Genomic DNA, 20,689 nt, shown 5'->3' with positions numbered 1-20,689 from the left:
AGAGTTTCCCAGGGGACTTGACTGTGCACCCAGCTTGTAGCTCAGATACAGACAGAAAGAGCACTGTGTCCAGACGGCTCCTGTCTGCCGCGCAGGTGGCTGTCAGCTCTGCTGTGCCCGTCCTGCTCCAGCTGAGAGGTCCTCAGCCACCCCGTGTGCAGACAGCGTTCTTCCTCAGCACAGTGGGGTGAGGCAGGTGTCTGGATACTCAGCTTCGCGGGGAGGGAGTGGAGGAAAGACTTTGGGGGACTCTGGAGAACAAAGTACTTTCCACTGACTTTATGGATTTGTCACCAGGGTGAGGGTGACGGTGACAGATGAGCTGGGAATGTTAGGAAGTCCTGCTTGTCTCCAGCTAGCCGTGAGGCAGGCCAGTAGTCGGAGGCCTCCAAGAGCACCTAGTATTGCTCACATGAGCCAAATCTGGGTTCCTGGACTGTAGGGGTCCACGGGTTATACTAAAGGCTAACAGCCCTCACAAGTGACCCCCATGTTGTAACTCATCTTCCGCACTCTAGCAACGACTCACGGAGGAGCTGCAGACAGTGGAGAACGGTTACCATGACAACCCAACACTGGAAGTGATGGAGACCTCATCAGAGATGCAGGAGAAAAAGGTGGTCAACCTTAATGGGGAGCTGGGGGACAGCTGGATCGTCCCCCTGGACAACCTGATCAAGGACGACCTGGACGAGGAGGAAGACACACACCTCTAATCAGGTCTGCTGGCCACCCACAGTGCCACAGCGCTCCAGACTGAACCACCTCAAGTGCCAATTGGACAGGGGAGGGAAGTCCTTCCCATCTGACGGAAAGACTTGGGGGGGGGGGGTTGAGCAGACTCAGAGGGACTCGCCTCCTGGTCCCCACAGGGCCTTAATTTCCCCCTTTTCAAGCTGAACACATCACTTCTTATCTAGATTCCTCTTGTAAAGTAACCCACTAGTGCCTGAGCTCAGTGCTGCTGGACGATGAGGGAGAGAAATAACGGAAGAGCCACGTGAGGGACTTTAGTGACCATCTCGTAGAAGCCCCTTCCTTTCACAGATGAGATGACTGAGGACTAAGGAGGGCGAGGTCAGCGTCACACAGCCACTTGGTGACAGTCAAGAGGAAAACCAACAAGACTCTGCCTTCCGTCCAGGGCTCATCCCCACCTTGTCACACTGCTGTGATCACTTGCGCCCCCCTCTGGAGCTGCCCTGGGCGGGGGTGAAGCTGCCAGTCTATGGACGGGATAGAAAAGAGTGTGGGGCCAGGTCCCTTCTCAGTGGGATCAGATTACTTGAAAGTAGAGGTCCCAAGTTCCATCTCCTACTTCAGCCTCGTCTGTCACTGTTCCCGTCCCTTTCCTGTCCCCCCTCCCTGCACTCAATTTTTATTCCCACGCTGTCTCAGGGCCCTGGGACTAACACAAGTCACTCATGACCTTGAAAACCTTGTTCTGAATTCTGGTTCCTTAGCATTTGCTCAGTGAGATTTGCTCAGTGTGAATGAGGTCTGCTTAGGGGGTCTCCCTACCAGGAAGCAGCAGGGGAGCCCTCCCCCCCAGGATGGGTCCTGGCCCCTCTCCCCAGGTGCCCCCCGAAGAGGCTCTCCAAGCGTTCCTTTGGCCTCCCATTTCCACCGGGGACTTAAAACCACAGCAGCTGCTGAAGGCAGAGTGTTCCTATATTGTTGCTCACTGCTCATCCTGTGGGGGGGGGGGGGGGAGATCCACGCTCGGGAACCCCCACTCCTGCTCTTTGAGCTCCATCCGATTCCAAAGAGCGGCTTTAGGACAGACCTTCCCGGGGCCCCCATCAGCAGAGTGACGTCCTGACAGACAATCGGTTCAAACAGCCAGGAAGGCTTTACAATATTTCATAGGAAACTCAGGGACTTTTCAAGTTGCTGAGACTTTTGTTATTTTGATGTATTTGTTTGCTCTTTAATCCAGCCCTCTGCTGCCAGAGGATAAAGCTCAAGGTATAGGGAGACTTTCAGTTAGGTGATCTCACTGATGGGCCGGCTCCTGTGCTACAGGACAAGAAGGGTCTAGAATGTGTGCTGTACATTTTAAGGTGCACGTGGGGCAGCCCGGGGGACTGGCCGTCTGTCCAGTCCCAGTCACCTTACTGTTCTGCCGTGGAACCCTGTCCCCTTCTGCAGTCCTGGTGGGGCTGCTGTTAGCTGTCCACAGTTTCTGGTAGCATCTCAGGGAAATAAACTATGGCCCTGTTTCCCGGTGGGGGTGGGGGTGGAAGGTGCTCAACAGTGACCTGCCATTCAGAAGCACCCAAGGACGTGGCACCGTGATGTTTGATCTGGTTTTCTGTGAATAGAGAATCCCATGTGAAATGTTGAACTTTGCTCCCCGTCTCTATTGTTCCTGGGTATAAATTCCATGGAACTAGAAAAATATTCAGAACTGCTTACGAGAATAAAAACTTGTCGTTTCTGGACAAAAAGCCAGAACTCCAGAACTTAAGAGGTAGGGCCAGGTGGCTAGAGTTCTGATGAAACAGGTTTGGGATGGCTTCTTTCGTTCTGGAAGATCTGTCCTTCCTGGCTGCCCAATTCCTTCTTCATAGCCCTTGGCCCTTTGGGTTCAAGTTGGTGCCCCAGTGACTTTCCCAAAAGCTAGAGAGATGCCAGGCTAACAAGGGTCCAAAAGCATTTGCCCGGATTTTCTAGTGTATCGAGGTTGGTAGGACAGAGAATGGTGTCAGTTTGGGGGAAAAGAGGAAATCTAGTTGTGCTGGGAAAAGCTGTTTGCTTCAATCCAGTGGGTTCCTTTCTGGGGCCTTCATGGGAGAAGCCGGGAGGATTCTTCTATTCTGCTGATTCTGGGTCATATTTCACCAGCTAGGCCTTGAGGCAGAGACAGCAGATGTGTCTCTGAAAATTGACCAACTCTTGGGCCCCTAGGGGAGAGAGGTGATCCCCGGCAAGGAGTAGAGACGAAACATTATGCATGGTCAAGAGGAATGGCGTGGCTCTGCCCGAGGAGATATGTGAGAAATCTGGGCTGGGTCAGAGGTTCCTTCTTTTGCTGCATCTAAGTCGTGCTACCCTAGCCTAGTAGGGTGACTTCAGAATCCGGCCCCTCGCTTTGGCTTGCTCTTACCACTAGCCAGCTAGGCCAGAGGCCGTGCAGCCATGCCGCTAGAAAGGCCATCTTCTTCCCATCTCTTCCCTGGGTTCTCACTGCTCCGGAAATTCAGATTCTGGGGCCAAGGAGAGAGAAGACGACCAGGAACTAACTCAGCACATCTCCAACCAGGCTGCGCCAGAGAGAGAGGCTGCTCTTTGGATGGCAGCGACGTGCTGGTGTCCCTAAGCTGCACAGAAAGCCAGGAGCCACGAAGCTGGTGACAGGACACACTAGGGGAAGGGCTGCCGTGAGCGGCCGAGAAGCAGCACGCTGTAGGGGGCAGTGCAGGATGTCCTTGGCATCGTGAGACAGAATACGGGTTTAACCTAGACACACACACCCCATAAGGGAAGCTAACAGAAAGTCTATTTAAACCACTTCTGAGTTTTATCTTTTGACAAGATGCTGGAGAAACTTTAAAAACCAAGTTCGAGCTGATAAATAAATATATATATATGTATTTTTTTCTTGGTAATGTAAATACAGTGGGCACGTGTTAATCTACCCAGCACTGCTTTAAGGGAATGTACTTTGGAAAAAAACATTTGTAAGAGAGATGGCTTTTTTTTCTTCTCTGAACAGGAATGTAAATGTCTATTTTACTAGAAATGCAAGTTTTTTATTTTTTCTTTAATGAAAACTATAAGGCTGACAGCAAAGTGTTTGTCTAGCATAGTGGGCATTTTTTTTTTTTTTTTTTTGGTATTTTTCTGAAGTTGGAAACGGGGAGGCAGTCAGACTCCCGCATGCGCCCAACCGGGATCCACCTGGCATGCCCACCAGGGGGCGATGCTCCACCCATCTGGGGCATGCTCTGCCGCAATCAGAGCCATTCCAGCGCCTGAGGCAGAGGCCACAGAGCCATCCTTAGCCCCTGGGCAAACTTTGCTCCAATGGTGCCTTGGCTGTGGGAGGGGAAGAGAGAGACAGAGAGGAAGGAGAGGGGGAGAGGTGGAGAAGCAGATGGGCGCTTCTCCTGTGTGCCCTGGCCGGGAATCGAACCCAGGACTCCCGCACGCCAGGCCGACACTCTACCACTGAGCCAACAGGCCAGGGCTCATTTTTTTAATCTTAAATGCAACCCTCACGCCCTCCCCAGCAAAGTCCCAGCCTCTTACAGTAAGGGTTGCAGTCCGTATGCACTGGTTGGCAAGTGACACTCCAGTTACAGGGAAGAGGGTTTTAGAGACCTAGAGACCTAGTCCAATCTTTATTTTTTTAAACAAAACCTGAAGTCCAGAAAATAAAGTGACTTGGCCCAAATCACATGGCTCATGTCAGAAATGGGGTTAAAATCCAGGTTGGGCCGCGTGCTTCAGAGTCAATAAATTAAAGACAGCTAATGCAGCCCAGGCAGCACAATGACAGAGGACAAAACTCCCTTCTCAAGTCTCATCCATCTCATCCTGCAGCAGGGCTACAGGGTGGGCACAAAGGCAAACATAGGAACCTCACTGGTCCTCAACACTATCTCTGAGTCTATTGAGGTCTAAGACTTAAATGAACAATTATTTTCTGACAAGAAAACAGTTTTGAACGAGCTGTTGCACATGAACCTGCTACTAGTGGACTAAGGATCAAAGGGAACAAGACGGGAAGGCAGATTTCACTCGGGTCCAGCGAGAACCCTACACTGAGGACAAGAACATGGGTCTTCCTGTTATTAGTGAATGTGAAACTGTTGCCCAGGAAACGGGGGGCGAGTCATCGTCTTGGTGGACAGGGGTCTGAAGTACACTGGAACTTACTGAGAAGCTTCTTTGTAAAGGCTACATTTAATTATTGCCATTTTCTTACAAAAATATATTTTTTGAAAATTGTATGCTGTCAATTAAAGTGCTTTTGTGTAAGCTGGTTCCAGCCCCAGTCCCGTGCTCTGATTGGCTTGCTTGCTTCACCGGTGCCCGAGGCCCACCAGGGGCGCCCGCAGGAAGTGCAGCATGCTCTCTCGGGGCGCTTGCTGGGCGGTCTAGGCTTAGACAGGAAGAGAGGAGGGAAACCAAGGGCAGCAGGGAAGGAGAAGCGGGACCCTGGTCCCAATGCTCAGGCTGCTCACCCCGGAAACAACCTCTGTCCCTTTCAATGCTGCCTCATCCTTGTTTTACCTCTTCCTTCCCTCGTCTGATGCTTCACATACACCTGGGAGTCACCCAGGGCTAAAGGTCTCCAGGGGGCCAGCGAACCCTGCTCAGGTATGGAAACACTGGCATGGGCCAAAACAAATAAAAATATTAAAAATAATAACAATAAACAGAGTTCCATACCGGCCCCGTTCCTGCCCAGGAAAGGATCTGTTTACTTGTCTCAAAAAGCCTCCGCCTGTCCCTGATCCAGAGACAGTGATGGCGAAGGAGATTCAGGAAGGGAGACCCTCAGAGAGGACTCGGTGCTCCACGTCCAGGGTGGCGTCGCCAGCCCACGTGTGTCCTGACAGGAAGGGCAGTGACTAGTCCCAAACTCCAGGGGGGGACCTGTCGTCCACACTCATAGTTGCCACACAACATTCTCTTCTGCTGGCCTGGCGTCTTACGGCTGACGAACATGTTTACACGCTGTATTTAGGAACCGTCGTCACTGCCAATAAGGGAGTTAGGTACCGAGGTTACAGATTTTCTTTGAGATTACACCGGTATTTAAGTTGCGGTGCTGGGCCTGGGATCGAGTCTTTTTCCCTTTTCGTTCTACGTTCTTTTTTCAATACCACATGAATGCTTGTGCTCCAACAACAACGTATATTTCTAGAATGCAACCACTATTACAATATGATTTTCTTTTCTATGTAGGAGTTCTGAAAGGCAATTGACACCCTCAGGGTGGACCCAAGTTGCACCAGGGGTATTTTGAGGTTAACGTCACCACAGTGCCAAAGATACAGAAAGGAATACAAGTACCAGGAACTTGGGCAGGCCCCTGGGCCATGCTCGAGGCATACTGTTCTAAGAGAATGACTCATAGTTTATTGCTGGCTACACACTAGACCTAAGGCTCCGTTCTCTTCCTGAATAGGTCATTCACCCTCCTCCCTGCCCTGCTGAGGGCCACTCTCAGTTGTCATTTTAAACTTGTTGTGCCTCTTTGACACTCGCCATCTTCCCATCCTTTCTTCCGGACCCCACGGCAAAGCGTGGAGCATAGGACTTGGCTATTATAATTAACACTAGCGATGAACACCACAATAGCTAGCATTTTTCAAGGGCCCTGGCATCGTACGGGGCATTAAGAAGTCAATGGAATCCTGGCAAAAAGGATCTGCCAACATTTACTTAAGACATGAGAAAGTGAGGCAGAGAAGTTGAGACTGCCCAGTGCTACAAGGAAGTCACTGGTGGGTCTGGAAATAAACCCCGGATTGCTGACACCTGCCTTGGGCTACATTATACACAATAGACACTGTCACATGTCCAAATCTCCCCTCATGCGAGGTGCCAGCCATCAGGATTTATTAGCACAGCAGTGGGCAGGCCACCTCTACCTAGCACCTTTCCATCTTCCCCAGAAGAATGTTTCAAGGAGATGTAACTGATGGCCTTTGCTTTTCCTGCATGAGAGCCCAGGGGAGGAATGTTCCATGACCATTAGTGATCGGTCAGTTCCCAGTACTGTCCTGTGCTGCCCCGTCCCCATGCCACAGAAAGCCCAAGGTTTCCTCTGGAAAATGTGGCGTGACCTATGTGGAGTTAAAGGAAAGAAGAAGTGTAACCAACTAGTATGTAAGCCTATGCCAGGACTGACAGGCTCCAGGGTCCCATCAGTTAGCCTTCCACACTCTACCTTCAAAATGCGGTTAGTGGGGGAAAAAAATAAAAAAACAACACTGCTTTAGTTGACAGGAAATTTTTTTTCAGATTTCTTGTCCACTTGCACAATCCAGACAAAACAGGGCTGGTCATGGACATAGATAAAACATTTTATGAATAAACCTGGGTTCCCTAACTATAAAAACTCCTCCAGAAACTGTGAGGTCCGCGGAAAAGGCCCTTCTGAAGCACTGCGCATCCTTTTCTGTCTTTGGGAGCCCAAAAAAAACCTTTTTGAGGAAAAAAAATATATATAACAACTACAAAGTACATAAACATTTTAAAAGTTGATTTCAAAAGCAGTCTTAGCAAATGAGAGACATCATGTAGTGTCTATATATAACTTTTTATTAAGAAAATGAACAAAATACATTCTTTCTCCATATGTACATTACATACAACAATTCTACAATTGCAATTGTTCAGCAGATCACTATTCACAAAGCAGTGTTGATAACCCAGTCATCAAACCTGGGATCAGAAGATTACTTGTACGAAACAAACCCTACACTGTCCATACAGACTGAGCCAAAGCAAGTGCGACCAGGGAGGAGCATGAAGGGAAGGGAAGGGACAGGACAGACTGCAGAACACAACACAGCTCAACAATGGCCCAGAAGAGGAACGATGTCGGAGAGATTGATGCCCGAAAAGCACCCGTTTAAAAGTGACAACCAGCTTGTGTCTGCTGTCCCAGAGTCCCCCCATCTCCCATTTCTGATTCAGGACCTCAGGATACACCCTGAGCCCCAAGAGGGTGAACAAGAGTGGACTCTGACAGGGGGTGCAGTTTTCTCCCCCCCACACAAAGGGGTTTCAAGTGAAACAGGCCTCCAAGTCCTTGCCAGTAAGCACAGAAACACGTATTGAAGAGACGCGTATGCACGATTAAGGGAGCGCCTGGGTCAAGGGCTCCATATTTACACTTATGTCCATCCTGCCTGTTTTCCTTTTGCTTTGCTTTTCTCTGCTTTTCCTTTGGCCTTTGAAAAAAGTACCTCATCCTTTTTGGGTATACATTTAATCACAGTCATATCAAAAGATACATCTGAACAGAAGGCTCTTTATGGGTATGAATATGCTCCAAATGTCCGGACTGGTGCATAAAGAGCTTAAAAATGAGTCTCAGAGATGATATTTCCAATGACCTGAACAGGGCAGCTCCCTGCAGTGCTGGGTAATATCTTATGTCCATAATTCAGGCTTAAAAGATACAGAGGAACAGAATTACTCCCAGACCATCCGGAAAAGGGCAATGCTTAAATACTCTAAGGGTATGCACAAATACTTGCAGCCCTGTCCTCCATGTGTGGTAAACGACAATAAGAATGACAGTGTCAATTTTTTTGTTTAACTTTTCCTGATCTTTATTTACCATGTTGTGTAACCGAAGTCAGGAAAAATAAAATAAGTCTCATTAGTTAATATACAGTGGTTTTCCTTCTTTACACTTAGTTATTTCCTAAATTTCTATAATAAACATTTTAATAATCGCAAACATCAATAAATGTTATTTAAAGCCTCAAAAAAGATAGTTAACACTTTCCAACTTTGAGACGAGCAGGGGGCTGTAATATAGTATTTCCCGTACAGGAGACGTGGTGATGAGGACAAGGGGCCATCTGTCCCCAGCCTTGATGAGCAGACCTGGAAAGAGCAATTCTATGGCTATGGGGGGGGCTGTATCTTCCTTCTCGATCTGATTTCCAGTCCAACTTTGGTTTTGAGGATCTATAGCTGGAGGGATCTTAATTTCTGGCCATTATGTACTTCTAAGTTATAAAAGTAAAAGAGTTCACTTAAACACATTCCAGCATACATTTCAAAACACGGAATATTATCTGTTACCAAGATGAAGACCAAGACAAGAAAAGGAGGTCCCCATCTCAGCTTTCCTGTGCTGCTCTTTTGAGACTGCAGCCTCAACTGTACAAAGATTGTGCAGTGGGAGTAGGGAAATCTCTTTAAAAGAAAAACAGAGACAGCTGACCCTTGAACAATGTAGGGGCAGGGCCCTGAACTCCTGCGCAGTTGCAGACCCATGTATAACTTTGACTCCCCCAAACTTAACTACTAATAGCCTACTGCTGACTAGCAGCCTTACCAATAACATGCAGTTGATTGACTAATACATATTTTGTATGTTATATGCAAACACACTGTGTTCTTACAATAAAGTAAGCTAGAGAAAAGAAAATGTTACAAAAATCATAAGGAAGAAAAGATTTATTTATAGTATTTATTGAAAAAAATCCACATATAAGTAGACCCGCGCAGTTCAAACCTGTGTTGTTCAAGGGTCAACTGTATGTACATCTATTCATCAAGGAATCTGCTCATAGAAATACATATTGTTTTGCAAATTATAAAGGAAAATTAATATTCAACTATCTAATTTATACATTTCAAAAGACATTTCGCACAAGTCAAAAAAGCGAGCTGGCTTACGAAATAACACAATCACAGTATTTCTTGGCCAGGCTAACTGTAATGTTTAAGAAAGAAAGTCCTCTTTTATTTCTCTAAATGGTTGGTTTACAATCGAGGGAGAACATATTTTACAACTGGTTAGTCACCAAGTAATATTTCTGGGAAAGGAAGGGGGGGAATCTCAAAAAGGAGACCACATACATGACTTTTTAAAATATGTATCTTCCCCAGAGACTACTCATTTAAACTTCTGGACTTGGATATCCTACTATCAAATTTGGGGCTGGGTAGACAACTACTTCAGTATCTCTTATAACTCTGTATTCAGTGCCTTTACAAGTATAGCTCATGTATATGTAAATTAAGCTAAGCCTATAAAAGGTGAAAGCACCCTAGGATTTCCAGAGCAGGCGACTTATAAAGTGAAGCTGTTCATCTCAGCCCTCAGCACCCCTACCCCTTTCATCTCAAGGAGGTAAAGGCAGTGACGAGGGAATATGCTAGACAGGCGCTGCCAACGCCTGATGGCATAGGGTACTGTTCTCTCTCGTTGCAAAATGAATCCCTAAGACTGCCTGCTGCAATGGGCTTGGACTGATTCTAGATACCTTCTTGAATTTAATTGATCATTTTATAGATGTGGAGGCAACCTAAAAAATTAACCAAAGTTATTAAAGACTTCTAATGTCAAGCCCAAAACTTATGTATTTCTTGGCCAAGTACAAGAAACAGAGACATTTGGGATTATGTATAACTAATTTATCATAGAACATGGAAACTAAATTGATGTCGGTTCAATTCTGTATGGGTTATGAGTTAAGCATGAAATGACAATTTTTTTCTTATTTGAAGGGTAAGAAAACAAACACCAACCAAATGACACTGGCTAAACTGAACAAAGGTTTTCTTGAGATTTGTTAACAAAGGAGAAAAATAAAGCTCGAAATTGGCTACTTGAGCAACTCTTAAATCATGCACACAGACCTGTTTAGTGTATCAACACAGTGTTTTCCCTTCCTGCCAATTAATTTGGCATTCATTAAGCACTGAATGAAAGTGAAGAATGATCTCCTCAGGCAGACAGCTCAGGGACCCGCACGCACTTCTGTGACAGCTAGTGTCCCAGATGGCGCCGAGCTGTGCGGCAGCAAGAGCTTCAAACTGATGAAAGCATGTCCCGCGGGAGCCCAGAGCTGCATGTTCAAGTGTTTTACTGCTGGCTTTCACTCTGGATCCTTATTAGGAAATAGCAGGACATTAAGAACCTGCGCACCTACTTTAAGCTCTAGAGCAGGGGTCCCCAAACTTTTTACACAGGGGGCCAGTTCACTGTCTCTCAGACCGTTGAAGGGCCGGACTATAAAAAAAACTATGAACAAATCCCTATGCACACTGCACATATCTTATTTTAAAGTAAAAAAACAAAACGGGAACAAATACAATATTTAAAATAAAGAACAAGTAAATTTAAATCAACAAACTGACCAGTATTTCAATGGGAACTATGCTCCTCTCACTGACCACCAATGAAAGAGGTGCCCCTTCCAGAAGTGCGGTGGGGGCCGGATAAATGGCCTCAGGGGGCCGCATGTGGCCCGCGGGCCGTAGTTTGGGGACCCCTGCTCTCTAGAGCCTACTACAGGGGGTTTTCTGTTTCATGATCTCTACCAGCTACTTGGGAGAAGATAGGAAAAGAAACTAGCTAAGAAATGCTGCTTTCTAAAGACTGGTCAGAATGACTGAGCGTTGATACCCTGCTAAGTCTTCCTTCCAGCATCACGTTAATAAAATCAATTCAGGGTTCAAAGGATGGGTTTTCTTTTTTCTTTCTGAGCTTTGTTCTTCATTTAGATTTGTGGACCTTCAAATTCATAAGGCAAAAGACATTTCCTGTTTCCTTTTCTATCACATCCTCATTCTCCTCTCTAGCTCTGTTCCTGAGGCTCATTATCTCCAAGTGAAAATGCCAAAGACAGGCAAATTAGGACACTGCACACAAATGTTTAATCGTTCATTAGGATGGTGTGAACAGACAAAAAGACAAATTATTTCACAATTATAAGTGATATCTTACAAATGGTCTACTTCCCTGCCAAATGTTCCCCCTATGTCTGCTGTTAACCCTATAGCTCTCGGATAACATCCACGTAACATTTGGTCTTAAATCAGGCCAGGCAGTGTTTGAGGACATGAAAGAATATTTGCAAACTTTATTTCCAAATAATGACTAATGTGAAAGATAAACTAGAACCACCCTTTGGTCCCAGTGTTTTACGCTCTGAATTGAGATTCCTAGTTCAAGATATATAACTTTAGAGTTGTACGTAGCAGAAAGAGACACACGGTATACAGTTTCCGACAAGGGCAGCACTCTCTGCAGCACTGAAAATCTGATCCGCTGTAACCTTTAACGACTCCTTAAGGGGTACAGAATCTATTGCCAGAGGATTTTATCATTGGCTATGACTCGGAATAAGATTTAGTCATTTGGAATTTGAGCTCAATTCACATTGCTGAGGGGAAGAGACATTTATAAGCCTGCATTATTTTTATTTAAGAAAAAAATTAAGGCCCTGGCCGGTTGGTTCAGTGGTAGAGCGTTGGCCTGGCGTGCAGAAGTCCCAGGTTCGATTCCCAGCCAGGGCACACAGGAGAAGCGCCCATCTGCTTCTCCACCCCCCCCTCCTTCCTCTCTGTCTCTTTCTTCCCATCCCGCAGCGAGGCTCCATTGGAGCAGATGGCTCGGGCGCTGGGGATGGCTCCTTGGCCTCTGTCCCAGGCGCTGGAGTGGCTCTGGTCGTGACAGAGCGACGCCCAAGAGGGGCAGAGCATTGCCCCCTGGTGGGCAGAGCACCACCCCTGGTGGGCGTGCCGGGTGGATCCCGGTCAGGCGCATGCGGGAGTCTGTCTATCCCCGTTTCCAGCTTCAGAAAAATACAAAAAAAAAAAAAAAATTAAATAAATACCAGTCATTTCATGGCAATCAAAGCTATTCCCTATGCTCAATTATATTAAAAATGAAAAACCAATTCTTAACACAAATTCCAACTTCAGCAGAAAACCACCGCTACTCGGAGGAGTGGGGAATAGGGGAAGAAAGGCAAAAGAGTACAAAAAAAGAAAAGACAATAGGCAAATGGAAATGCCAGTAATGTGCCAAATTGCAGAACTCTGCAATGAAACTTGTGCCTTATCAGTGACTGTGACCAACTTCCTCGTGCCAGGAAGGGAAGCCCATACCAGCTCGCCCATTAAAGCTGCCACACCCATGTTACTATCCCCCATTAAAAAACAACCAGTCTTTGTACAGTAGATCTGAACATGATTAATTCTTTAACAATGTATAATTTTTAATTTCACTATTTTGTTGTCATAAACAAGGATGAGAGCATGATGCCTCAGACAACCCAGGAAGTCCAGGGCTACAGCAGGTCAGAATAAAGTCAGAAACACAATGAAAATTCATTTGCAGTATTTGGTGGGCAGAAGGAAATCAAGGTTAAAATTATATGTAAATAAAATCTCTAAGATAGCACTTTTTGAGAAAAATAAAAAGAGCATTTGGTAAAGAAATCTATGAACTGCCATGAGTCCTTCCCAGCAAACAAGGCACTATCGCTCAGCTGATCTCATGGCTCCTACTTATCCCAGCAAACCTGGGCACTTCCGCCTTCAACGGACACGCCTGCACACTAAACGCTTTAAACAACTAAGTCATTTCGGCATGAATACTAATCATATGGAGATAGAGGCCACAGTCAAAACCCACAAAAGAATGTTATCTAATAAGGAATTCAAAAATCTTTGAGTGAAAGAGCCCAAAGATCCAATCTGCAAGTACTGTCATATACAGACCCTCTATGATACCTCTCCAGTAACTAGAAGCCTTTTCTGAGGAAGTCTGAACATCCCAGATCCAGGCTATTTTAAGAAGTTATGGCTAGATGACCTTGTTACAGTAAACCTTGTAACAATCCCTCGGTCTCCAGAGAAATCACTTCAAACTGCAGTTCTCACTTGCTTTACAACATTCAATCAGATCAAGAATTATTAACACATTCACTTAGGAAATAATCAATGACCCACAATTACCCACTGAATTTAATATGGTGGTAACAATAATTGTAGGGTAACTTCTCAAGTAATTACCATGAAACTGCATATAATTCAGAGAATAAAATGAGGAACATACCCTGTTCTAAGTGCTTTTTCATCCATTAAGCATCATTCTCCATCTCTCTCTACAGGATTAAGTGCCTCAAACTAGCTGTTGTTTGTAGGTTAGACTTTAAAACTGTTTTATTACATGAAGCTGTCACTGTGTCTAAATAACACTTATAAGGCAGAGGTGAAAAGACCCACTGGAAGGGAAGCTAGGAACCACTTACAGTCAATACACGTATTTCCCCCAATAGGTTTACAATCTTAAACTAATCACTGAGCTCCAAACGCAACAAGCCTGTCAATGACTAAACCAAAGAATTAACTATCTAATGCTGTCTATCAGTTTTTACTTATTCGACAGGAAGAGGCCAGTTTTAGTATAAATAAAAACCAGGTTTAAAAAGATGATCGTGCCAAAGGTTAATACTGTCAGCTTTAGCATAGTTAGGCACTCAAGTCTAAATTCCTCTGCGTGAATAAGAGATTAATACACTTGAATTAATCAAGCTGGCCACATGAGGTCTCTGTCATTCCACCAAATGCAAATGTATTTTAGAAGTGCCTTGTAAAGCAGGTAATTTTTCATGAAGTACAAGCACTGAAGGTAATGTTAGGGACCTAGTTTACTTTGAGTTTAAAGAAGCTATTTCTAGTTTATTATTCTGGAATAATACATTCCACTGGAAAAAAGAGAAATGGAATGAAGATGAAGCTAGGCGTAATGAAACTGGGCAAACTATCCCACTCACCAGCACAAGCAGGTTTTTCAGTCTGAGATTCACTAAACTAGTAGTTCAGATCTTTTAAAAAGTAAAACATAGCTACTTGGCTGTCTAAACAATGCACCTAAATACCAAATTAGATTATTTTAATTAAATATACTGCTGGAACCCTTGGAAATAAATGTAGTTCCTCATAGAATATATAAATAAGTTCCAATCAAGGACGCAAAATGGAAGCAATGTGTCCATCTGGGGCATGCTTATAATGCAGCCCTACATTCTCCCACAATCCTCACCAGCAGTGGAAAGCCCCACGGTACAATATCTGATTTACTTAGTCAATATTCACTTCAATACAGTCTCTCACCTAAGCAACACTAAATAGTTTGTTATGATTTAACACTATTTAAACACATTAATGAAAAAAAAATCAGAAATAAAAAGTTCCACACCCAAATAAACTGAGAAGAGATAAAATTAAAATAAGAGTATGTAAAAAGAAAACAAAACCAGAAAAACAAAAAACAGCTAGTACTGTTAGGGAAAAACAAGAACAAAAAGAATCACTGAGGTCAGGAACTGAATTTCCTCCAAATATGGAGTCTAAATGAATGAAAAAAATGACAAGGCACTATAAAAATAAATAGTGTAGGGCAACAGAATTTCATTTGGTTAATGTTTTTAAAGTGCCAGAATTCACAGAGCAAAATTCGAGGTTTTAAATTTAGAAACTCATCAAGTTCAAGTTCTTCCCTATCAACGCTTTGATTTGTAATTGACTACCATATTAGTGACATTAATACTTTTTGTTCCTGTCACTCAGGGGAATCATTCCATGAAACTGTACAAGTCGTTGGTAAATTGCTCACCTACAGAGTCAATTGGTCATTCTAAGCTATACAATCTGGTACATACTAAATTATATAATGTATCTTTCACAAGGTAAGGTACAGATCTAATTGCTTAATAAATCACTGATTGCTTTGGGAAGCTTGGAAAGCTATGGAGCCCAAGATTCAAGCCTAGAACTACAAAAAATAGATTTCTGTCCATCCCCAAAATAAGTGAGCCTGCGTAACACAGAGCGAGGACGGACCTCCAAGTCTCAGTCCTATGCATGAGACTTTTTGAAAGTGCAAGTCAAGTTCTTCTCTTTTTCTTTGGTGAGACCTAATCTTGCTACTCAGGGACATAGTGAATTCCGTAAAGTCATTCATTTTTGAGAACCACAGGACTGAGGAACATTCATTACACTTAGTCTGCTCTAAGCATGGCAGGTGTCAGTTGCACACAGCACGCTTTTGAGCACATGTAAGCGATGGCCAGGTGTGGGTTTCCTACACTGCATTCCATGGCACCTCATGGAAGAGTATCTGTATTTCCATCCCCCACAAACATGTGAAAAAACCCATCTGCACCCCCCCCTTTTTTTAGTTTAATGAAAATGTACTAGTACCATTATTTTTCCTTTTCTTCATTAAAAAAAGCCTCATCTGTATACTTACTGAAATGCCTGTCAGCCATTATTCTTTAACACACCAACGTGCAGAAGCAGACGTCGGGGCCAATGTGTGTGGAAACAAACAAAAGCAGAGCTCTGGAGACCCACCTCCCAGATGAAAACACTGTAAATCGATAGCACAAGGAAGCCCAGCTCTGCACAGCTCCACCAGAGGAAAAGCCATTTTCTTCCAAAACTGCTTCAAAGATACCAGTGAACTTATTAATCATTCCTAGAATCCTCCTGCTGATAACTTTTATAATGGCTCTAAAGGTTCGGAACTATAAACTCCTCAGCTTAAGGTTTCTGTGACTCAAAGCTATTATAATATCCACTACAGAAATACTATATACCAATCTCAGATCAGTACCTGGACCAAACTTGGGTTTCATTTCTTAGTTCTATGACAAGAAGCATAAACTAAGCCCTGTTTCTCCTACTGCTGAATGTAATACAAGACTCTAGTCAACAAAGACACACGTGTATCACTTTGACATACATCAATTGCCCTACAGAACTATAGGCGGTTAAGAATGAAGCCAAGAGGTAAACAAGTGACAGCCCTCACAAGCAGCTGCGTGACTGATGCGAGGTCAAGTGAAATGGGGAAGGAGGAGAAAGAGGAAAGGCCAAACAACCCAACAATACAATCCTAACTCTTGTAGCACTGAGTCTGTTAATAGTGCTTACTTGCCCTAATTTTATAAAAATGAAATAAAAATCAGGAAAGGGTAAACTACCTGATTATTATTTTTTATACTCATTAATTCTTAAAAGTTAAAGTAAAAAATATATATATTTAAATGGAAAGTATACCAGTTTCACTTTATTATTAACCTAATGGAGGACTGGGATGAGGAAAACGGGGTTGAGGTCAGGTATGAAGAAAGAGGGTTAGAACTTGCGACGGTAAAGACCCTTCCAAATTCTGGTGCAGTCCTCAGTCACTGCAGCCTAACTGTCACAAAGCCGACACCCAGCACACTGAAAGCAGACTCCAGTTCTCCGTTTCTGTCCAGTGACTCTTCGGTTACAGTGTGATGAGGTCTACCAGGTTGCCTTTAGGAGGAGTCATGCTGTCAGGAAAGAAATTTACTAAGGTGTCAAAGAGTTGAGTTCTTTGAGCATAGGTGTGATCCACATCTGAAAAGCCTGGTGAAGGAGAGACACAAAGAAATTAACCCGTTGTATTTAAAACTCAGCATGTAACAGAAAAGCCAGTTCAGAAAAGCATAATGTACAGTGGAAAAACCAAAACCCAAACAGGCACCAAAACCAGAGACATGTGTCCTGGTCCCGGTTCTGACTACCCAGCAGTGCTTTAAACACATCCATGGAAGAGCCCAGACAACGGGCCCCAGAGTAGTACTGAGTTCTCCCCTGCTCCCTGTGAGCATTTTCCTCTGCTCTCAAGCCCACTGAGAGTGTTTCACTCCTTTGCTGACTTTGAGTGTGTACTCATGGATCCTTTTCTTGTTCAGTGTTACATTCATTACTGTCATTACTCATTTTAATATTGATGTGGTCCCAGATTTGCAGAGTGAGAGCTCTGTTGAGGCCTGTCGTTTGAAATATCCCTGTCGTTTATATCTAATGAAGTAATACCATTTTCATGAAATCATATGATTTAGGAGGGAAGGAAACACTGAGTTGTTAACTGTGTGCTGGGTACTTGTTTGACTGCACTTCGCTGTCACAAAAACAATGTAGTAGTTATCATTAACTCCACTTTCAGATGGGAAAACTTTGGGAAGTGCTTATAATTCAGTGTCCTGGTGACTTATAGAATATAACTGCTGCAGAGAACCAGAATCAGCTGTATCTGTGTATATAGTTGTGTTTGTGCAAGGATCTGTCAGAGATCAAGAAAAGCTGTTCAAGGAGAATCTTAAGTATGATCTGCAGTCAAGTTATTTTTTTAAAGAAATATATTAAAGAAGGGCAGGGCACTAGGAAACTCATCAACAGTGACATGACTACTTACGTGTCAGAGCTAGGACAAAAAAAAGTACTAATTCTAAATTTCATGTTTCATCCTAATCACTGTTTCTCTCAGTTAAATTTCACCATAAAATGAAATGAGGAACTCATCACTCAGAGTTCAATGAAAGGTAGGATAGTAGTTTAGGAAATGAGCTATGAACCCATACCTTAGTATGTAGTCTGAATCCTGGTTTTGCCACTCCCTAGCCCCATTACTAGACAAGTTAGTTTAGCCTTTCTCTGTCCTAGTTTCTTTGTATATAAAAGGGAATCAAAATAGTAGCTACTATCATAGGGTTACTACGGAGAATAAATGAGTTATGACATGTAAAGTGTTTAGAATAGTACTTGACCCCACAGTAAGTGCTCAATGAACATTAGCTATGACTTTATCACTATTACCATGACAGAAGATAAGGACTGCTCTAAAAAGAAAGTGATCTACTAGAAATATATTTTTAAATTAACATCCTATACAGACTAGGTAGCTTTTCCTATTTATGGTAAAGTAGTAGTATCAAAAATCTCATTTTGTCTCAGATGTAAGTTTCTTTATTTATACTTCTTATTCCTAATAAGAAACATAGTATTATATAAACAGCACCTGTAAACATGTGAGCTACAGAGAGAAGGCTGAAGAAAAGCATCTTGCTGAAATCTAAATTTGGTGGCCTAGAAGGACATATAGCAAAGTCTGGGAAATTGTTAAGAAACCTAATCACAAGTCCCACAGTGCTAGGCAAAAAGCATTACTTGAGGTATAAACGCTTTTAAATATTTATCTGAATTCATACTTGCACATCATACGCAGACTGTAAAACTTATAAAGAGGCTATGGAGACCAAAAAAGGTAGTATGTTCTATAGATCAGATTTCTCCCATTTGAAACATGCCTTGCTGAAAACACGCTTAACAGATCCAAAACTTTCTGGAAACAAAATACGGCTCTTAAAATTAGCAAAATGTCTGAGTTCAAGCTTAAATATGCCCACGCTACCAGAAACTCTAAACTAAAGATCTCTAGAGATTATTCTTCTCTGAAGTAATTTTTCAAACTAAGATAATGCCAGCTACTTATAAATCATTATCTTTCTAATTCTTTACATTATGCATAACATTAACAATACTTTTATTTAATTCTAAGGAGCTGAGGTAAACTGGATTAATTTTGAAGGGAGTCAGAAAGTTAGGCTGAGGCAAATTTTTTTCTTAAAGAATTTAGAAAATGAACATTCGGTTTATCTCTTCATTAAAGAGGTACACAACTATACATGAAATAACCCATTTGAGTTCAACTCTGTGTGGAGTAAGGTAAAACAATCTGACAGAAAATGAATAAGAACAAAAACCAGAAACTCTAAATAGGTATGAAACTCACAAAAGGAGTTAATAACAATAGTACCTTGAATTGAGCACTTACTGTTTTGAGGTTTTCTATAATTATTTTACTTAATTCTCTCAACAACTTGAGATAAATACCCTCATTACCTCCATTTTATAGATGAAGAAATTATTAAAATGTGACTTACTTAAGGTCACTTTTAAAAGCACTAAGTGACAGAGCTAATATCTAAACCTAGATCTTAACTCTGAAATACTGTATTATGTTTTCATCTCTTAATTACTAAACATTCTGCCTCCCTTCAGACAAAGTAGGAAACAAAACCCCACAGGAATTTTCCCTTTGTGTATTTTTTCTATTGTGTTTGTATTGTTCTCAGTGCATTTGAGGTTTGTTTGAAATCCAAGTAAAACAAACTGTTCCTGACAAAATATATTAGCTGGCAGTGAGCAGGGCAGAAACAGAAGAAAGGAGTTAAGCTAAAGGTAAAATATTTGCTGACAACAGCCTAACATATTTAAGTGACTGCCAAGAAATTCTTGTTCTAAAGGCTAAATATAAGTCAGCCAGAAGCATTTTGGTGCTGCCCACCAATGAAGTAAAAATGATAGCTCTGGGCTGTGGCATCCACACATGACAAGGCACACATTCACTCAAACTGCATGTCTATGTGCCAGGCTCCCAATTCATGTATCACTAAATCTGTTTAAAATGATAAAATTCAAAAGGGTATGAACTTTCTAAAATAATGCTTGTACCTCGACTTTCCATCACAGGGTTTAGATTTCTAACAGCCTGAAAATATTCTTTTTAAAAGCCCTTTTATGTATTCCACTGCATGGAACAGTTACGAATAATTGTCTAAATTTTTAGAAGAACCTACTGGAGCCGTGTCTGACAGCAGCTGCCTGCTCAGTCTTGCCCTGGGGAACCCGACACATTCTGGAACCAGAACTCCCTAATGCAGTTGCCTTGATCAGTAGAGAATCCTAATTACTCGTTATGAAAAGAAAGGATAAGACCCCAAGGAGCAATGCTATTCTTTCTCCAGCCCAGTAAAAAATATTAGAATTTTATATATATAAAAATACATATAAATGGTCTTTTTATCTTTGAGGTATGGCTCACTTTTACGAGACAAAAGGACAAACAATAAAGAAATTAAAATGATACCCTACAGTATTATTTTATTCCAGAGATAAAGAATAGTATTTGTATTACATACACTAGAAAATTTCAGTACTATTGCTCAACTCTAAGGCATATAATAATAGCCTTGGTATCAATGAGATTAATATGGACTCCTCATGTGACCACATCTATAATGACAAGAGCTGGAAATCCCCATACTTCAAAAGGTTACTTACTACCTTGCTGAAAAGTGAAGCCTTAATAATGACTTACCCTAACAAAATGATCCTTGAAATTTCACCTGACTACAACTCTGGGTTCTGGAACTTCTACAAATTCCCCAATTTACTACAATCTAGTTTACTTTAATAATTTATGAAAATTAAATTAGAGTAGCCCTAAATGAAGTTAATGACTAATGTTTCTTTAAGAAACACGAGGCCCTGGCCAGTTAGCTCAGTGGTAGAGCGTCGGCCTGGCGTG

The 20,689-nt window shown here is 42.8% G+C and overlaps 2 protein-coding genes across 5 annotated transcripts in view; one reads left to right on the top strand and one right to left on the bottom strand.

The window, feature by feature from the left end:
* PODXL (podocalyxin like) overlaps nt 1-4,996 on the top strand; it is a 46,668-nt gene extending 41,672 nt beyond the window's left edge. The window contains exon 9 of the mRNA XM_066254535.1: nt 519-4,996. Coding sequence (XP_066110632.1) covers nt 519-716 — 198 coding nt within the window. The 3' untranslated portion in view covers nt 717-4,996. The remainder of the gene's footprint in view (nt 1-518) is intronic.
* A 5,637-nt stretch (nt 4,997-10,633) lies between these two features.
* MKLN1 (muskelin 1) overlaps nt 10,634-20,689 on the bottom strand; it is a 328,173-nt gene continuing 318,117 nt past the window's right edge. For all 4 annotated transcript variants that reach the window (XM_066262318.1, XM_066262317.1, XM_066262316.1 and 1 more), the window contains one exon: nt 10,634-16,902. In XM_066262318.1, coding sequence (XP_066118415.1) covers nt 16,781-16,902 — 122 coding nt within the window. In that variant the 3' untranslated portion in view covers nt 10,634-16,780. The remainder of the gene's footprint in view (nt 16,903-20,689) is intronic.

This window comes from Saccopteryx bilineata, chromosome 2 (assembly GCF_036850765.1).
Source record: "Saccopteryx bilineata isolate mSacBil1 chromosome 2, mSacBil1_pri_phased_curated, whole genome shotgun sequence".
NCBI lineage: Eukaryota > Metazoa > Chordata > Mammalia > Chiroptera > Emballonuridae > Saccopteryx > Saccopteryx bilineata.
Note: the sequence above shows the minus strand (reverse complement) of the source record. Positions and strands in the feature narration are given on the sequence as shown.